Here is a 21,013-nt window from a genome sequence, read left to right on the forward strand (position 1 = left end):
TTCTGGGTTTGATGAAGATAAGTAGTTGCCAGCTTTATTGATACGTGATCTCTTTGAGTCACTTCCTTGAGTAGATTTTTTTGCTTGCATTTTTGAACAATATCTTCACTTGGTTTCCACGCATCATGTTATATCAAAATGTCCCAAACATGCTTGTCTTGAAAGGTTTTACACATCAATGATGTCTTTGTTTTGTCAGCAGCATATATACTATATGCTGCCTTCATAACATCTTCATCATTGTAACCACTTCCTCTTCTTGATTCAGCATGAGCATGTGAACCACAAAATTTAGAACATGAAGCATTGATCCTTCTCCAACGGTTTCTAAGTTGCTCCGAACCCCTCATTTTCAACAAATCTTCTCGTGTTACCCCGTCAGTACCTTCTTCGAAACACCTTTGTTTGTATAGTCTAACATTATTATACATTTCCTCAATTTTCCTCCAAAAAAATCCCCCTTTTGGTTAGTGTTAGTTTTTTTTATTTTGACTAACCTCAAGCCAAGCCTTCACAAGAACCACTTCTTCAGCTTTTGACCAAAACTTTGTTTTTCCATCTTGATGGCCTCCTTCATGACCTCTTTCATTGACTTCAACTTCTTCAACTTCTAGTTCATTATCGTCATCTGATCCATTCGAAGTGTATGAGCAATTGAAACTCGGAAGTGCACTATCATCACCTTGTGACATAGGAAATTGGGACATAGGAAATGTTGGATCACCTTGAGAGAGTTGAATATTCTCAAAAGATGGGATAACATTTTGAGAATATGAATAATTAGGATTTTGTGGTGGTTGAAAAGGGAAAGAAGTAAAAGTACTTGGATTTGAGAAATTGAGATTTTGTGAACCATAATTCGGAAATTGTTGAAAATTTGTATCTAAATTTGAGTTGAGATCAATTGGAATGTTAGAATAGTAAGGTTGAAGATTTGGATTATTTTGGGGTTGTGATGAGTTCTGAGATTTTGTGGTTTTTTTTTCCTATTAGATTTTAGAATATTCATCTCTACACAATTTGATAATAAAGAGAGTAATATTCACTGAAAAAAAAAATTGTTTCAAAATACCTCAATATTGGGCTCAATTTATAGAGAAAAATAAAATAGAGCCGTTGGTGTTTTTTTTTTTTTTTAGAATTGTATTTTAAAAATTATGGCCGTTACAAAATTACAACGGTAATAAAATCAGAGCAAATCTCAGCCATTGATTAAATGAATAGGTGTCACAATCTCAAGAAGCCTTGTCATTATGTGTCACTATCAAAAACAATAAAATATTCCATGACCAAGCTACAATAACCGGTTATTCTACTAACCAAGTTATTGAAAATTTTCCCCAACAATTTCTCTCTCTTCATTATTTTATTATTATTCCACTTTCTCTCTCTCAATAACCAACCTCAATAACCAATGGCTGGGTATACTCTAACAAAATGGGATGAGGTTGAATTCAACCATTCCCAAATTATGGAATTCCCATTTCAAATATAGTAGATATCCATAAATAATAATAACAACAAAAAAAATTACATAATGTTGAATTCACCCATTTACGTATAGCAGGGGGTGTAGCTAAAAATTTGTATACCAATTCATGTCAAGTCAGTCAAAGGTCCAGTTAATCAACGTGACAAGTCCACTTGGCTCGAGGCCCATTTCTCCCATTATTTTCCATAGTGGGTGTTTTGGCCGAAAAAGCCCAGCAATTTCCCATTCTTAATTAGTTTCTTCAAACAAAAAAAACCTTGGGAAAGTGATTGAATTGTAACTTCTTTTTTTTGTTGATGTAAATGAATTGTAATTCCAAACAATGAAAAATGAAGTATTTATAGCAGTGTAGATGATAATAATAATAATAATAATAATAATCAATTGGGTTTTTCTACACATTAACCCTTTTTTTTCACTTTTCTATATTGTGCCCCAACATATATGACTTTCTACACGGTAACCCCAATATACCTTTTGTTTCCATACGGTAACCTTGCCGTTATCCTGCCGTTAAAAAATTCCGTTAGTGGGGCCCACCCTCCATTTATTAATATTATTTTTATCGAATTGGTATTCCGTCAAAGGTTTCGAGGGCTATTTTGGCCCTTAAGGATCCAAATTGAGCTCAGATTTGGCAGAAGGCGGTGGAGGTGCATCGAACGGCCGGAGGAGGTGCGGCGATCGGTCGGCGACGAACCGTTGGAGGTAGAGCGGCGGTGCGGTGGCTGATTTTCCAGTGGTGAGTGGTGGTGGTGAGATAGTGGCCCAGGAATGTGAATGGAAAAGTTTGGGGGGGGTGGAGAATGAACTTAGAGGGATTTAGGGGAACGAGGAGGGTAAAGGGAATGGGAAAAATGGTCTAACAAACAACAACAAAGGGAATGAGGGCAGTTGATTCATTCCCTTTGATGATTAACGCCAACCAAACGGCCCCTAAATCAGGACAACAGATTGATGAGAAGTCACCCTTTTCCCATAAACTAAACTTGATGCGTACAGCGTACCCGATACGTTAGAGGCCTAGGTGGTGAGGCCTACTTATGGAAATATAAATTTTTGGGCCAATTGAACACATGGGTAAAAAAGTTATTATCGGTGACAAGTTGGTATAAAAGTTAACAAATTACGATGAATTAATATAAAAGTTAACAATTTATAATGGAGTCACTCAAGCTATTCTTTTATTACCACAACATAATGGAGTCATGGAAAGACCGAATCATGCTCTAACTTGAGAATGGAAGGTGTATGCATTCTAGTTTTACTGTAGGCAAGGTGTATAGTCGGTTGCTACAATTTGTTATATAGTGAATCAATCCTTACATTCTTTTTTTAGATGGAGACACCTCTTGTTAGAGATATGAGATGTAATCAATTTTGAAAACATGAGATATGAAATAATCTTTCTAAAAGATATACTACCATGACCATAAATCCTAAAGATATATTGACTTAAAAAATCTTAACTTAAAAAATCTTAACCTGAATAATACTAAATATAATGACTAAAAGACATAGATTGGAGGATAATAAGTTTAATAAAAGGGCTAAGATTGCAATCTTTTGTAAACTATCCATAAGGGGTTAGGGCTATCGACTTTGGAGTGTAGGTAATTCCAAATTTGTAATCGTGGCTTTTAATGAGAGATCTGTGGTAGCTTTATCTAAAGCTATGGCGTCTAATGATCGTGATGTTGAAACAACATCAAATACTCGAGTGGTGGAGATTCACAAGATTTTAGTTATGTTCAAGTGCTAGAGATGAGGAGGATAGCTACAGGATTACACATTTATTGCAACAACAAAATTCTTTGGCATCTACTAGGCCAAAGAAGAATTATAAATCAATTCACAAGTTTAAGTCATATGAACCCCTAAGGCATTATGAGCAAGTAAACTTGGTTGAATATGCACTCTCGGTGGAGGATGATGAGCCACTCGCCCACTCACCTCTAAATAAGCTATTAAAGACAAGGATAACTAGAGTTGGTTGGTTGCTATGGAAAAAGAGATACATTCTCTTCATTAAAATAAGATAAGGGAGGTAGTCATATTGTCTATAGGTAAGACTGCTAAAGTTGTTGTTGGTTGTGAGTGGATATAAAAAATAAAATAGGATCCTTCTTAGTAAGATTATATAAGGTAGAAGGGATTTGCCGCTAGCCACTAGATTACATGGCATGTACACGTCCATATGGTTCACAAGTAGTTAGTGTTGTATGTAGGTTTATGGAGAACCTAGATAAAGCACATTAGGAATCAATGAAATGAATTTTACATTTTTGAAGGGTATCATACTACCATTGACTAGGTTTGTGCTTTAGTTGAGATACATGTTAGATATGTGGCTTTGTTGATTCGAATTATGATAGTGATCTAGATCGATGGCTACTATTGGTTATGTGTTCAAAGTGCATGGCGCTTCAGGTAGCGGTCAATGTTATAGGCTACGTGGTTCTATCTACACAAAGGTTGAGTACATGGCTATGGAAGAAGAAGCTGAGGAAGCAATGTGGTTGTGGGACTTCCTGATGATTTGGTGTTAAGGCAGGAATATTAGAATCTTAGTTGTGACTTGTGAGTTGTGACAGCCAAAGTGCGATTCAATAGGCTAAAACTCAATCATAAAGGTAGTATTTCTCTTATGTAGGTTCATACGTATGAGAACCTTGTAAACATGTTAACGAACGTTGTGATGGGAAGCAAGTTCATACATTGTTTGGAATTGGGTAACATTATCCCATGTTAGGTATTACATGAAAAGTTAAATGAGATTGCGAGTGGTTTGATCCTGATTGAGGGTACGTAGGTAGTTTTTGAATTATGATGTGTTTAGGAAACAAGAGTTTTGTTAGTTTATAGAACTAGTGTTTATGCATCTTATTACACTAAGGTTATGTTTTCCTATATAAACCCTAGATATAAACATGTTTAACTTCAATCATTATTAAGAAATGTTTCCCCAAAACTATGAATTATCACACCATTACATTACAATAAGATAAACTACCGTTTGGGCCAATAAGGGTTATCGGAGTTCAAATCAGGCATACAATATGTTCCAATAAGTTCAATTAAGATTAAATTAGTGTAACTTTGGTTAAAAAATCATACCTTATATGGTTTTAACCAATTCTTGAGAGAGATTTATAATTACATCCTTGCCATTGACCCTAAACTCCATCTTTCTTCCACCTTATTGTATGTTTGCTCATCACTCGCAATATAAAAGATAGAGTGAAAAGGGGAAAAGGGAAGGGGGAAGGGGGAAAAAGAGGGCAAAGGGAAGGGGGAGAAAGTAGGAAAGCATGGAAGGGCAAGACAATAAGGAAGGAATAAACTTTTACTAAAAGGAAAAGGAGTTATTACAATTTATAGAGTCGAAGCTATAAAATGTATGGGAATTTGCATATGAAATTATGAAGCATAGTTGAACAATCAGCTGTAGTTCATAAGTAAACTTACAATCAATGTCATGTGCCTTCATGAATTAAGTTTACATAATGATGTTGGCTTTATATGAAGGTCTACATGAAATAAAGAATAGGCCATCATTTCATTACTAAAAAATTGAATGCACTTTAAATTGGGTCGAGTTTTGAGTTAAACCGTTCATCTGGTCACTTTGATTACCAACATAACTAAGGTGGTCACTTGGTCTTTTACACACTTGCGGTATGTAGTTCAAACTTGTCGATTTGATATTGCTTGACTTTATTACTTGTTGCCTAGCAGTGAAAACACTTCAAATAATCTCTCAAAAGTTGAAGAATTCGCATTGGAATGTCAGCCGAACATCCTGCAGTGATAGGGGTCAGAGTTTCAATAAAACCTTCATTGACCGTATTGCTCTTAGCAATGTCATTTGTGATTGTTCATTTAAAAGGGGCACTGTATGCCATGTCACAAACATGTATGTTCTCTCCCTCCCTATCACGCTGTCTTCTTTTTCATATATACCAATGTGCAATCTCTTGCTTACATGCATGCCTACTCACAATTTGAGACTCATATTTGTTGGTGCCTATAACTTATTGCAATTCTAAATTGTCTTAGTGTTTTCACAATAATTCTGTATATAATTGTGGTAGCATTCAGCAGACTTTTGTCAGAGCTATCTGGCTATGATGGGGCAAACTTAGTTGGTTTCTTATGAATTTTCTTTGGCTTGTTGGATTCCTTTTTCTTCATTGAAAATTTTTCTTCGAGGTTACAGTCAGTTAAAGGGTCTCAACCTTACCGGATTTATGCCTGAAGAATTCGGAAACCTGGCTCATCTGCAAGAAATGTAAGTTATTGCATGTCATATGTAACAAAAGATAGTTAACTGTTTTGCCATATGTGAATTACAATGTGAGCACTCCTAACTGGTAAAGATTTTAAGGAGTTTTTCTTTATGATCCAGTGATCTCACCAGAAACTATATTAATGGAACAATCCCAAAAAACCTGTCTAAGATTCCGCTTGTGACTCTGTAAGTATGTATTACTTTCTTAAACACATGTTTTGACATTAGTTAAAAGGATATTTTCCAAGTTTTTATCTGAATCCTTTTTGCGTTGCAGAGCAGTTTCAGAAACCCGAATCACTGGTCCAATTCCTGACGAAATTGGACAGATTATCACCCTTCAGAAGTTGTTAGTCTTGTTTCTGGCTGTGCCTTTTATTCCAATGGCTTGACAACTAATCTTTATAGTTTACCTTGTTATTTTGTAAATTTCACTTTTCCAGGGGATTGGAAGATAACCAATTAGGAGGACTTGTGCCCAAGAGCCTCGGGAATTTGAGAAACTTGAGAATCTTGTGAGTCTATTTTTCAGTGAACTCTATAAACTGATACTTGGAGCACTTCACTAAGTTTTTTTTTTTAAAGATTGTGTCAGTACAAGATAATTCTTGCTATGTTTCAATATAGGATTTTCAGCTCGTCGTTACTTGTCATGATTTTGAGTTGCAGCTATTGCACTGATTTCTTGTTGCCCTAGTTCCTATTTCATATGATCATATCATACAACTCAATATTCATTAAATACTTGCTTCTTTTTTGTAGAGCACTTGCTTCAAACTTCTTTAATGGATCGATACCTGAAACATTTGTCAACCTAAAGAATATTACTGAACTGTAAGTCACCCTTGTTAATTTTGATGTTTAACCAGACTCCACCTCTGCTAGCTAAGAATTGTGTGCTTTTTCCAGGAGGCTCAACGGAAACATGATCTCTGGAAAAATCCCTGATTTTATTGGCAATTTAACCACCCTTGTCTCATTGTGAGTAGATTTCTCATGCAGGATTCCAATTTGCTGATATGTACGGCCTTGTATCTATACTACTCATTTTAATACATAGTAACTTTTTGTGTCTAGGGATATTCAAGGCACGTCTATGGAGGGACCTATTCCATCTAGCTTATCGCATTTGACAAACTTGCAGATCTTGTGAGTATAGTCTATTAAAATTATTCCCTAGTAATTCCTTGTCATCTCCTAGTATCTTCTTAGCTTAAGTACATCTGGAAGGTAAAATAATGATGAAGTTTACTTTGATTACCAGGAGAATTTCAGATCTCGATACTTCAAGTATACCTTTCCCAAACCTTGCAAGCATGGAAAACTTAAAGTATCTGTGAGTTCAGTAATACGATTGATCAACATTAATAATTACATGTACACTATGGCTAGCATTCCATTTTTTTTGCTGACATTTTTTCTTTTGTGTTCAGCGTTCTTAGGAACTGCTTGATTACTGGTCAAATACCTGATTATATCTCTAACTTGACAAACTTGACTCTAATGTAAGTATAGTGTTTGTGATCTATCAGCATTTCTATTATACATCCAGATACACCCGCACTCCTTAAACAATATAGTTACATAACCCAACTTCTAAAACACATATTTTGGGCATGGGTTTTCCTCTGCAGATGAATGTAAGTTGTAGTAAGTAAATCTGTAACCGACGTACATTTAATTATGCTTATGATATAAGTTATGGCATTGCCTAGAAAATATATGAAATAAAGAGGATAATTTTTAATCTGTTCAGTGACTCTTGCAGAGACCTAAGCTACAACCAGATGAGTGGTCCAGTTCCTGAATCATTGGAAAACTTGCAAAATCTTAATTATCTGTAAGAAAAATGCATACCCAGTAGTAAATTTTCTAACAAGATGGTTGTATTAATTCTTGGCTGATACAGGTTCCTTACAAACAACTCATTTTCTGGTGCAGTACCACAATGGATATTAAACAGCAAGAAGTACTTGTAAGTTATATTTCCTGCTGTTTTTTTTTTTTTTTTTTTTTTTTTAATTTTATTTATTTTTTAATTTATTTTTTAATTTTTTTAATTTTTAATTTTTTTTTTTTTTAAACTTCTTTCTTCAGGAAATTTTATACATTTATATGAAATGTAGGAAGGTCCTATGATACTATTGTTTTTGCTTTTGCAGTGATGTGTCTTACAACAATTTCACTGGTTCATCCCTAACTAGTTGTCAGCAATCAAATGCGCAAGTATAAAGCAATAACACAGCGAGTAAAATGTTTTGTCAATCAATTTCTCATTACCGGTCCTTTTTTAATGCAACAGTAACCTGGTTGCTAGCTATTTATCTGCGAAAAACAACGAGTAAGTTCTTATAACAACACTTTTCTTGCTCTACATTTTGTTGATGGAGTAGCACTTATATAATACTCCATTTCTTTTTAGTGGCTATACTTTGTTATTTTTTTCACAAAAAACAAGATATTGATTGGGAAGTAAGAGAGAAAAGAAGAATTGTTATTTAGATGAAATACTACAAGATGGGGGGGGGTGTTTGAATTGTAGTATGGAGCTTGCTAGTCACTTTTCACGGAACTAAAAGAAACTTAACGCAAGTAGAGAAATAACGCAAGAGAGATTTTACAAGGAAAACTTCCTAGACCAGATAGGAAGTGAAAAACCTCGACCCAAAGGGATTTTGACTCAAAACATTCCACTAAAATAGGCCAACCTGTTACAACCTATAAGGAACTTGAGCATATCGAGTTCTTCAACGAACTCATATTCCCAACAACTATTCACTCTAATAGTTGGAGTTGAAATCTTCACCTGTTCTCACTCAAGACTTCACTCAAAGCCTTACTCTTTCTCTAAAGCTTCACTCAAAGCTCTAATTCTCTTTTTCTTCTCTTATCACAAGCTTCACTCAAAGCTTTACAAAGAACTCGCTTAAGTTCTCACCTCAATACAAGAGTTTACTCGAATCTTTAAATAATTCTCAAATACATATAAAAGATAAAGTGTACGAAACTAATATGGTGGACACTTTGAAACTTGTGAGGGACTTGGAACCTAAAGGAACTGACTCACTAACGCAGAAGACATAATATATCTCATGAAAAACTATTCTACTTAAGTGAGACACTATATGGAATGACTCTCTAAAGTCAAATAGTTTGGTAAGAATTAAAACGTTCTATTTATAGAAGATTAGAAAACTCACTAACTACCCATGTTCCTTATGATCAGGACTGGTCTGAATCTTTAGGCCCACGAATAGAAAACTAATCCTATTATAAGCAACAATAATGGGTCAATTAGTTGCTCCACGACTTGCTCAATAACCTCCTTTTTCTTAGGAAAACAATGGCACGTTTACAAATACAAGTTCCTTGAAGACCAAGTCCTTGTGCTAAAAGATAGGAGTTTGAAACAAACTTTCTTAAGAAGATAAGTTAGAATAATAAACTAGTTTATTAATTTAACTTAACATATAGACCAAATTCATTTTGTTCCTTAAAAAATAATCTCAAATACACTCTTACTTTTAAGGTATTAACTTTGAAATTCTTTTTCCCACGATTTTGACTACAATAAAACCGGATTTTATTTATCAAACTTTGTTTTATAAAATAAAATCATTTTAAAAATAGTTTATGTCAAAACTAAATCCTTGGAAACTAGGAAAATAAGTTATCTCTTTGACTAAAAGAAAATCAGATTTTATTTTATAAACTTATCTTTTATAAAATAAAATTTATTAAGATTTAATAATACCTTGTCAAAACTAATTTCCTAAAAAGTAGGCAAACATAATGCTATGTCTATTTAACGTTGAAAACTGACTTCTAGTGTTGTGCAAGTTCGTGTTCCTTCTATAAGGAAATTCTAGATTGACAACAGCACTAAGTTTCTTACTAACTAAAATTCTAATGCACTTCCTTAGGCTTGTTCCAAACAATTTCTCTAGTCTAACATACTTACATGTGTCCTAGAAAAATATACTCCTATTTTTCCATCTTTATATTTCTCTAACGAAGCTTCTGTTCCCACAAGGAACTTCTCTTCTCTGGTGAAGCACTCCGAAGCTTATGTTCCTGCAATGGAACTTCTCTTCTCTGGTGAAGCTTCTACTTCAAAGCTTTTGTTCCTGTAAAGGAACTTCTCTTTGCTTGTTCCCACTCGGGAAGTGCTGCTTATTCCTTGCAAAGAATCGCTTCTCATTCTTCTTAGGATGTGCATGTAAAGTCTAACAATACGTTAGTATGTTTAGACTTTTTCTCTTTGTGTTTCCCTTAGGAACTTAAGCACGATACGTTGTATGTTGGGAACCATGTTCAATAAAGATTTAATTTATACTCAATCCATTTTCATGCTTCACGACTTGTTCATGCACACCTCAATACACATATTAGTTAGATAACCATCATTTGTTCACAATCATCAAAACCTTACAATAAGAATATTGTAAGAAAAGAATAACAAAGTAATGTAAGTTATCAAATGTTTGAAGAAAAAGAATAACACGCTAGTATAGTACTGTAAATTAGTGGATTTAGTGGATTACTGTAAGAAAGGAGTAATAAAATAATGCAATGTTGTAAGAAAAAAGAATAAAAATATAAGGTAAGTAGGACAAAAGTGGAAAAAGAATTATAAATTAGTTGTTGGTTGTTATCTCCTTATTTGGAGAAAACTAAATTAGAATAATAACAAGAGAAAAAGAATGATAAGAGAAATAAGAGAGAAAAAGAAGGAAAGTGTTAGAAGTATAGCCTACCCAATAACACATGTAAGCGTCCCACATTGATAAAAAGTTGAGAGAGTAAACACTTTATAAGGCTAAAGCTAAACCTTCTATTGCCATATGATTTTGGGATAGATTCTCCTTTGGGCTTGTGAAGTGGACTCTCTCTGTGGTTATTAAATAATTGGTAATAGATTGATTATAATAATTATGTAATCAAATTGATTATTAATATTCGGAAATAATTCGTATCACATTGTTTGAGAAATAGATAAACACATTTCAATTTTAAGAGTATAACCATCGAATGTAAGCTCATATTTTATAAACTCTTTGTGAGTTATCTTATGACATTGTAGTCACATAATCTTTAGCCTATTTGGTTTATACATGAAGGGAAAACGAATATTATAACTGCTGCAAGATTATTTGTGAACTTTCCCAATAGTAGTGCGGGTCATATGTGTAACACACCGTCCTTATCAATGAAAACATGCCAGCGGAAATAACATCATAACATCGGGACGAAAATGCCACCTAAGAAATTAAAAGAGCTTTACAAAGGAAAGACCAAACTTGTTTCATAACAAAATAGGCAATACTAGGTTCAAACATGGCCTATAGAGGCCTATTACACTCTAAACATCATCCGAGATACATCAAAAGTCTTAGTAGTAAACCACCTCCATTAAACCAAACCAAAATAACAAAAGTTGTTTAGAGATACACCACAACATAGAAGGACTGTCTAACACTGTCCTCATAAGAGTTTATGATAGCCAACATAAGGGGGTTAGGTCCTAAAGCCAATCTTCACTAACCTAGTCCAGATGGGGATAATTCTACAATCACTCGGCATCTCGGCATCTGTGACAACAACAAATAAAAAATTCCACAATCAGTGGGGAGTAACTAGCAGTTCTCCCAAAAACATAGAATCACAAAGTATACATGAAAGACTACGCCATTATAATGCAACCAAGAAACATGACAATTCATAACATAACAATTTCACCTTCTAAGAGAAATAACATGAATCAATATTTAAGACTTCACTCTTTTACCTCATAATTTAAAATAGCTCAAATCATAGAAATAAAATTTAAAGGGATTATTCAAACAAAATAAATTGAGGTAGAAATGAACGCCAATGGATCCCGCAGCCCACTTCCTAAGGTTAAGGTTTGTCAGGGCAAACCTCCAAAGGATCCCGCAGTTGTTTGTGTCCAAGAATGGCCAAACTCCCAGTTTCCTTACTCGAATTCCATAGCTCGAGTAGTTTCGGATGACAACAATTAACCTAGGTGATACTACTTGAATCCCGCAGCCCAAGCAGTTGACATGTTCTAACCATTGAATCCCGTAGCCCAATGGCTTCTTACACTCAATTATTTAAGAACAATTATAATAAAATACTATACTGTAAAAATCCTCCAAAAATAGTAGATAAGCCAAAACGGCCTTACAATCCTGCTCATCAATAAAAACAGTAACAATCATTAATAGGTGATATTAATCTAAAACCTTACCAAGTCACACATAAATCTTAACATGCTAACGATGTAAACAAGATGGTCACATAATTGATCGGGATATTTCACTCAATATCATACAAGTTTATAGAATCGCAATATCATGCGTTTAGTTTAGCTAATCACCCTACATTAATATTTCACAGTACATAAGAAATATATCCACTAATATTTAACATGAAGGGCTAAATTAATTCAATTGCTCCGGCCATCTGACATAAAATCAGTAACACCTTTATATCAATGTAGTCCAATCAACTATTATGCACGCATAGTAATCTCCAATACTAAAATTTAACTAATTATTATTACACTATTTATCATATAAGAAAGATTTCCTTCCTAACCTCCATAATCATTATATGATTTTACTAGAAACAAATCTTACGAATGGAGGTAACATTTAAATTCCTTACTTACCTAGTTTCTAGAAGTCTGACAAAATTAAAGGAAGTATGTTTCATGCATTCCACTAACATAATTTGCCCAATAATTAGTTATACGTGGCTAGAAATTAGGACTAAGCTACATATTAGACTAATAACTTGGCATGATAATAGGTGAGGTGTCAAGTATATAAATAAACAAATTTACAAATTAATCATTCATTCCCACGCAAACCCATTATACGCAATGCGTGGTTCATGCAAGCGGATGCACTATCCGCATGGTGCATCCCTTCCACAAACAAGCGGAAATAACATTGTATACAAATATAAAGAACATTTAGTTAAAGTGAAAATAACATATTATAAAATTGTAAAGAATATTGTATAGAAATGTAAAGAATATTCAATTAAAGTGAAAAAAACATGTTATAAAATTGTAAAGAACATAACATGCTGTTAAATAATGTTTTTTATCTTCATGTTCTTTGATTGTCAGTATAATGTACTTTTATTTGTCACATAATGTTAATTGTTTATTTTGAAATGTTCTTTGAATTTTGTCTTTAGATTATGGTGGTTGAATAAAAATAATGTTCATTACATTATATTATCATTAGAGGTGATAAAAAATTCGAGTCGGGCTGGGCCTTAACATAATATCTTGTGCCCAAACCCGGAAAATGTAGCGGGCTTTTTGGGTTTTTTTCGAGCTGGATTTGGATTTATTTTTTACTCAAAATGCATTTTAAGGCTTGCCTAAACCTGCCCTATTTTAGGGTCGGATCGGGCTGAGCCGAAGTTAATTACCTCTAACTATCATGTTTTTTATTAATATTACGGATGTTTCTTAAATATATATATATAAAGAACATAAAGTTGAATGATTATTTTTTTATTTATTTTTAATTTTTTTTTTACCAGATTATATGTTTTTTACAAAACAACTATATGTTCATTACAATACAGCTACATGTGATGTTCTTTATGAAATAGCTATATGTTCTTTACAAAACAATTGATGTTCTTTACTGAACAACTAAATGTTCATTCCGCCTTTTTTAAAAGAAAATGGATGCATGGAGCTGCCTCCATGGAAAAAATTTCACATTATACGAAACCAACTAAACCACCACATATATAATTAACATGTACATTAGATACGATAAGACCAGTAAAGTATATGATTATAATTAGCAAAGTACAACTTAGCCCACTCTAACTCGTAATCTAACATCTATAACTATGAAATTCTTTGCTCAAGGGATTGTGCTAGTTACCTTATTGTCGAGTAGAAGTTATACAAAAAAGACCAACTAAAGAACAATGCTCCCCCTTTAATCTCCTTCCCTCGAGTATAATAGGTGAATTTTGAGTGGAATCTCGTGAGGAAAAAATAGGAAGAATTTGCTGCCAAGACTCATGACATACTAGTATACTACTATATTTTATAGATGAAGTAAGAAGTTGAATGGAGGGAACTTGGACAGTTTACAATAATAAGAAGTGAATGAAAATTAATACAGTAATTAGTGAAACAAAGTGGGGGTTAAGACATTCAAAGGTTAGACACAAACCAATAATTATCTCCTAAACTCTTCACATTATCAAATGATCATCCATTAAGTTCAGGTACAACTTGTTTTCAAGATATGAGAGTTGGTCTAAAACAAAAATAATAGGACAACTTTGTATCTCTAATAAGATACTAATCAAGTAATCTTACACTAATCAACCACATACATACTATACAAATTATTCATAACTAATATTAAAATAAACTAGCAAGATACGATAAAATATATACGTATATTTTTGTAGAAAATAAGTTACTAGGGAAGTTACTAGTGAAGGATCTCAGTTAAAAAATACGGGGTATTACAATATGTCTCAAAATAGTTTACAATCTGCACATTTTACAAAGATCATCCACAAGTTCCTTCAAAACCAAGCCCTTGTGCTAAAAGATAGGAGTTTAAAACAAACTTCCTTAAAACTATAAGTTAAATTAATAAACTACTTAACTTAACATTAGTCCCCGTTTGGTGGTAGCGTTTGATTTAGCGTTAGTGTTTTGACCAGTCAGAACACCACTATAAAAAATTTGAGAGTGTTTGGCAACTTAATGGTCCTGGTAACGATTAGCGATAGAGGTAACATTTAGGTAGCTTAACGTTAAATATTATAGCGTATAGAAGTAGCGGGTAGTGTTTGACAAATTTTTATTACTTTTTAAACAATATTTATATGAGTTTTGATATATTTTAGTATTGTAATTGCTACTTTTGCCAAACACTCATACAATCAACCGTTACTTTGACAACTAACCTCTACCCACTACTAATTGACACCTACTCGCTACCTTAACAACTACTTACTACTCACTACTCGACCACCAAAAGGTAACCACTACTTTTGCCAAACATGACCATGGACTAGATGTCTAGATTAACAAATAAAATTTCAGCTAAGTGCTACTTTTAAGGTAACCTTTTTGAAATTCTTTCTCCCACAATTTTATTTTTAAAACTTTGTTTTATAAAATTAAATCTTTTTTACCAAAAGAAAATCTGATTTTATTTTAAAAACTTGTGCTTTATAAAATGTAATCTAATAGAACATAATCATACCAAGTCAAAACTTACTCCTTAGAGACTACGCATATATAATGCAATGCCCATTAATGTGGAAAACTGACTTCTAGTACTGTGTAAACTTCTAATACTGTGTAAACTCGTGTTCCACTTAGAAATGAATTCTGACTAATTGTAATTTCCTTACCGATTAGCAACACTAAGTACCTTACTAACTGAAGTTCCTATATAGTTCCTTAGACTTGTTCCAATTATTCTCCTGTGATTCTTGTTTAACATACTTACATGATTCCTAGAAAAATATACTCTTATATGTTGTCTTTATATGCTTTGATATTCCTCTCGGAACTTATCTTTGCTTGTTCTACTAAGAACAATAATCATGGCCAATATTCCCGCTAAGGAATTGGTGGTTATTCAGGAATTGCATAAAAAGTCTAACAATACGTTTTTACGCTTAGACTTCTTCTCTTTGTGTTCCCCGTCAAGAACTCTTCTTCTCTTTGTGTTCTCCCTCGGAAACTCAACCACAATCTATACATTATATGTTGGGATCCATTTTCAACAATGATCTAAATTGTACTCCACAATGTTCATGCTTTCGTGACTTGTTCATGCACATTTCAATACTCATATTAGTTAGATAATTATCATTTTTCACAATCATGAAAACCTTATAACAAACTTTGTCTTTGCAAAATGTTTTGTATGTCTCTTCCCTTCGTAGAAACTTAATTTTCGATGCTCTTCTTTATAAAGTTGGTGTGAGAATAAAACATGTTTTTTAAGGTGATAAGTTAGTTTTATCTCGTAATGGGGAATTTGTGGGGAAGGGATATGTGTTTGGGGGGTTGCTTATTTTAGAAATTGTATTTGTTGCTTACTATATTTATAAAGCTTCTACTTCTGCTTATATGATTAAGTCTATTGATCTTCGGCATGTTAGATTAGGACATGTATATTATGGTACTTATAAAATTCTTGCAAAACATGTCTTTAATTCCTAGTTTAGTCGGTAATGATCATAAATGTGAAATTTGTATTGAAGCTAAACATTCCAAGAAATCTTTCAAAGCTATAAATGATAGACAATCTGAATTGCCTGAATTGGTTCATATGGACTTAGTTGACTTTAAGAATATCGAAGGCGAAGGTGGTAATCGGACATTACTTTTGTTGATGACCATTCTAGATATACCAAATTGCTGTTGAGAACCAAAGATGTGTAGGAGTTATAACAAATTTATGAATTGCTAACTCAAGTAATAATAAGGATATATGAAGGAAATACAAATATGGGTTACAACCCGAAATATAAAATAAACTTCTTCTAAATATATATAATTTTAAAATATAAACTTTCTCTTATATCTCCTTAATATCTCTCAAATATTCTTCCTTTTCTTTTTCTTTAATCTGCTTACTTTTAACAAAAAACAATAACTACATATATATAACATGTCCTTTTTCTAAACAATGAACGGATGTCATTAGTTCTAATTCTTAACCACCTCTTAAATTAACAAATTCTAAAATCAACGTTCTAATAATAAATCTTTTATAATTAAAGTTTGAATTTCAACACGCCCCCTCAAACTTTAATTTTCATTTCGAGTAACTCTCTTAACCTTTTGAATGTGTCTAGAGATAGGAGCTTTGTAAAAATATCCGCAACTTGCTAAGTGTGAGCTCAATTGTTCCTTGATTGACTTGATCTTGTAGAAAATGAAATCAAGTATCAATATGTTTACTTCTTCCATGTTGCACTGGATTCCTAGCAAGTTTTATTGCTGACACATTAACTACATATATTGTAGTTGGTCGTTCTTGAACATGACTAATTTCTTTCAAGAGATTTCGCAACCATAATGCTTCACAGACTGCGGATGAAGCTGCTATGTATTCAGCTTCACAACTTGATAGTGCCACAACTGGTTTTTTTTTAGAACTGTAGGTAAAAGCAGTTAAACCTAGATTAAATACATATCCAATTGTACTTTTCCGCTCATCTTGATCTCCAGCTTCTGAATAACCATATAATGTTGCTCTATTTCCAAAAGAATAGAACATCACATAATCTATGGTACCTTTAATATACCTTATTATTCTCTTTGCAGTGCACCAATGTGATTCTTTTGGCGTCTCCATATATCTACTAACCAATCCGACTCCATATACAATGTTTGGCCTAGTTATGATTAAATATCTTAGGCTTCCAACAAGACTCTTGTATAAAGTTGGATTAATCAATTTTCCTTCTCCAGATTTCGTCATTTTATTCCTGTCGCTACCGGAGTGCTTATGAGTTTGCATGAGTCCATCTTAAACTTTTCAAGTATTTCTTTCGCATATTTCCTTTGCGAAATGAACTTCAGATTGCTTTACCTCAATGCCTAGAAAGAAGTTCATTAGCCCACAATCTGTCATTTCAAATTCTTTGAACATTGCCGCTTTGAAATCATCAAACGTACTTTGACTTTTGCCGGTGAATAATATATCATCAACATACAAACTTACTATAAGAATATCATCACCATTCTTCTTCACATATACAGCATGTTCGTATGGACACTTGATAAAACCATTCTAGATCAAGTATCCGTCTATACGTGTATTCCAAGTTCGTGGGGCTTGCTTTAGACCATAAAGTGCCTTTTTCAAACGAATCACTTTATCTTCTTCTTCTTTGATGACAAAACCTTCTGGTTGTTCCACATAAACTTCTTCTTCTAGAATTCCATTTAAAAATGTTGATTTAACATCAAGTTGATATATCTTCCATTTGTGATGTGCGCCAAGTGAGATCATCATTCTTACAGTGTCTAAACGAGCTACAGGAGCAAATACTTCATCATAATTAACACCATACTTTTGCTTGTATCCTTTTTCTACAAGTCTTACCTTGTATCTTTCAATGTTTCCCTCTGCACGTCTTTTTATCGTATAAACCCATTCTATACCTATGGCCTTATGGCCCTTTGGTAGTGTAGCCAACTCCTAGTATCATTTTTCTCTATTAACCGGATCTCCTCTTTCATAGCAGATCTCCATTCCTCTTCTCCTAATGCTTCTTCATAATTAATGGGTTCGTGGTCCACATATAAGCAGAATAAATCAACTTCATTAACTTCATTTGTCTCTTCATATAAGCAGATGTTTTTGATGTTGAATGTGATCCTTCAGTTGATGGCGATGATGATTGTGAATCATTTGTATTTGTTAGAGTCGTTGGTTGATTTCTTTCATAACTCTTTTTTATTTGTCTCTTCATATAAGCAGATGTTTTTGATGTTGAATGTGATCCTTCAGTTGATGGCAATGATGATTGTGAATCATTTGTATTTGTTAGAGTTGTGGTTGATTTCTTTCATAACTCTTTTCTGTAATATCATTATAGTCTTCAAACACAATTTTTCTCTTTGTCTTTTTCTTGATCATCCCATTTTTAGGATACTCTTTCGCTGAAGATTACGTCTCTACTCTCAATGAGCTTTCCACTAATTGGATTGTACAACTTATAAGCTTTAGATTGTGAACTATATCCAATGAAGATACATTTTTCACCTCTGTCATCTAACTTCCTTCTCTTTGCCTCGGATACTCGAGCATAGGCTATGCAACCAAATACTCAAAAAAGTTCAACATTTGGCTTTTCACCACTCCATGCTTCTTGTGGTGTCATGTTCTTTACACTCTTTGTAGGACAACGATTTAGAATATAAGTTGTCCATGCAACAACTTCTGCATTGGCAATCCTCTTTCTTTCAAAATGCTTCTTGTCATGTCTAGAATTGTTCGATTCTTCCGTTCGGCAATTTCATTTTGTTGTGGTGTATAGGAGGCTGTAAATTGTTGTCTAATTCCTGCATCTCTACAAAAATATTTGAATATACTTGATGTATATTCGCCCCCTCGATTAGACCTAAGTGTTTTCAACTTACGTACGCTTTCTATCTCTACTCGAGCTTTAAATTGTACGGATGTATCAAATGCAACTGACTTTTCTTTCAGCATATACACCCATAATTTTCTACTATAGTCATCAATAAAGGTAATAAAATAGCGATTACCTCCCAAAGATATTGGCTCCAATAGTCCACATATATCTCTGTGTACCAATTCTAATGGTGCTTTAGCTCTCCATGATAATCCCTGTTGGAATGGAAGTCTAGCTAGTTTTCCGGTTGTGCATATTTCACAAACTTGTTTAGGGTCTTCAATGGTAGGTAATCCATGCACCATATTCTTTGATTGCAAAAGTTTTAGGCCATTGAAATGCAAATGCCCAAAACGTTTATGCTATTTCCATGACTCATTCTCCATAACACTATAGAAACACTTTTGAACCTCCGTGTTAAGTTGGTGTGAAGTTGCAACGGAAACATGCGATTCTTTGCCATTTTCGATTAAGCAATAATTCTTCCACTATTATCTTTTAATTGAAGATTACTACCCTCCATATGAACAACATATCCTTTTTCTAAAAGTTGTCCAATACTGAGAATGTTACTTTGCATATTAGGTACATAATAAACATTAGAAATGAATTCTTCATTTCCATTCTTTAGAAAAAATCGTATTTTACCTTTACCCTCAACTTGTAGTTTGGATGAATCAACCAAACTTACATTACCTTAAATGTTTTCATCAAGGTCAATGAAAACTTCTTTTCTCCCACACATGTGGTTGCTAGCTCCAGAATCGAAAAACCACATGTCTTGCTGATTACTAGCTTCTTCATGTGCTAGTAACAATGTAGGACTTTCTTCATTGTTTCTTGATGATTCAGCAAAATTTAATCGATTGCCTTGATCCTTTTGTTTGCTCCAATACTCATATGCACAATGTCCATATTTTTGACAATTATAGCATTGGATGTCTTTTGATTTTTTACGTTCGTACTTCTCTCATTACTTTGGTTGCGAGGTTGGTAGTTATTACGACCTCTTCCTCGTCCACGAAATCTACCTCGTCGATTTCCACCTTTTTGTTCATTTAATGACAACTTTGATTCAAGTGCTTGCTCTAGTTCATCATTCTTCTAAATTCTTTGTTCATGTACTTGAAGAGACCCCAAAAGTTCTTCTATTGATAATGAATCAATATCTTTTGATTCTTCTATCGCGGGTTATACATGTTTAAATCTTTTATTGCATGATCAAAGTACTTTCTCAACAATTTTTTTGATCTTCGATCTTTTTCCCATTTAATTTTTGTTGGTTAGCATTTGTAAGTAGGCGAGAAAAATATTCAGAGATTAACTCATTACTAGTCATTTTAATTTCCTCAAATTCACCTCGTAGTGCTTATACGCGAATTTTTCGAACTCTCTCGACTCCTTTAAATATAGTTGCAAGATTATCCCAAGTTTCCTTACTTGTGGTTGCATTTGAGATTTTCACAGATGTTTCGCGGTCTAATCTTGCATAGATCAAAAATAGTGCTCGTTGATCTTTTTTCTGATTTTCTATCAACTCATCTTTCTTCTCTTTAGTTAATGTCGCTTTTGTTTCATCTCATGGATTTTCAAACCCATCATCAACAATTTCCCACAAATCTAGGGATCCAAATAATGCTTTCATTTTGATGCACCAATCTTCATATTGGTCTGTTGACAATTGGGGTACTTTTTCTAAACATGTCCTTTTTCTTTACAATCTTCATATAACATGTCCTTTTTCTAAACAATGAAAGGATGTTGTTTAGGGTAATTTTACCCTCGCCACGTGGTCCAATAAGAAGGTGACACGTGTCGCCTAAGGGTTAGTTTAAAGTGGACCAATCCCACTTTGACACGTGGCGCTCAAAGAAACGGGAGATAATGCAGCCTTTAAGGCCCAAATCCCGAGAAAGCCGCAATGCGGCGTAGCCCACCAATAGATCAGAATGACCTAATCAGGGGCACTATTCTCGATGACCCTATAAATAGGGGGATTCCCTCCACTTAGAGGGCACGTTTTTCCATTTATTACACCCTACATTCTCTTACAACAG

The 21,013-nt window shown here is 33.6% G+C and overlaps 1 protein-coding gene and 1 pseudogene across 1 annotated transcript; one reads left to right on the top strand and one right to left on the bottom strand.

Annotated features, from left to right (window-relative positions):
• The first annotated feature begins 3,879 nt into the window (after positions 1 to 3,879).
• LOC145604191 (uncharacterized) lies at positions 3,880 to 7,334 on the top strand. The gene is made up of 11 exons (XM_081660133.1): positions 3,880 to 4,036; positions 5,231 to 5,408; positions 5,712 to 5,783; positions 5,901 to 5,969; positions 6,061 to 6,132; positions 6,227 to 6,298; positions 6,546 to 6,617; positions 6,693 to 6,764; positions 6,861 to 6,932; positions 7,048 to 7,119; positions 7,217 to 7,334. Exons 1-11 carry the CDS (start codon positions 3,880 to 3,882, stop codon positions 7,290 to 7,292), a joined length of 984 nt encoding a protein of 327 aa, XP_081516259.1. The 3' UTR covers positions 7,293 to 7,334.
• A 9,416-nt stretch (positions 7,335 to 16,750) lies between these two features.
• On the bottom strand, positions 16,751 to 17,293 carry LOC145604192 (secreted RxLR effector protein 161 pseudogene; annotated as a pseudogene).
• Positions 17,294 to 21,013: the final 3,720 nt, after the last annotated feature.

Source organism: Chenopodium album, chromosome 22 (assembly GCF_948465745.1).
Source record: "Chenopodium album chromosome 22, dcCheAlbu1.1, whole genome shotgun sequence".
In the NCBI taxonomy this organism is placed as follows: domain Eukaryota; kingdom Viridiplantae; phylum Streptophyta; class Magnoliopsida; order Caryophyllales; family Amaranthaceae; genus Chenopodium; species Chenopodium album.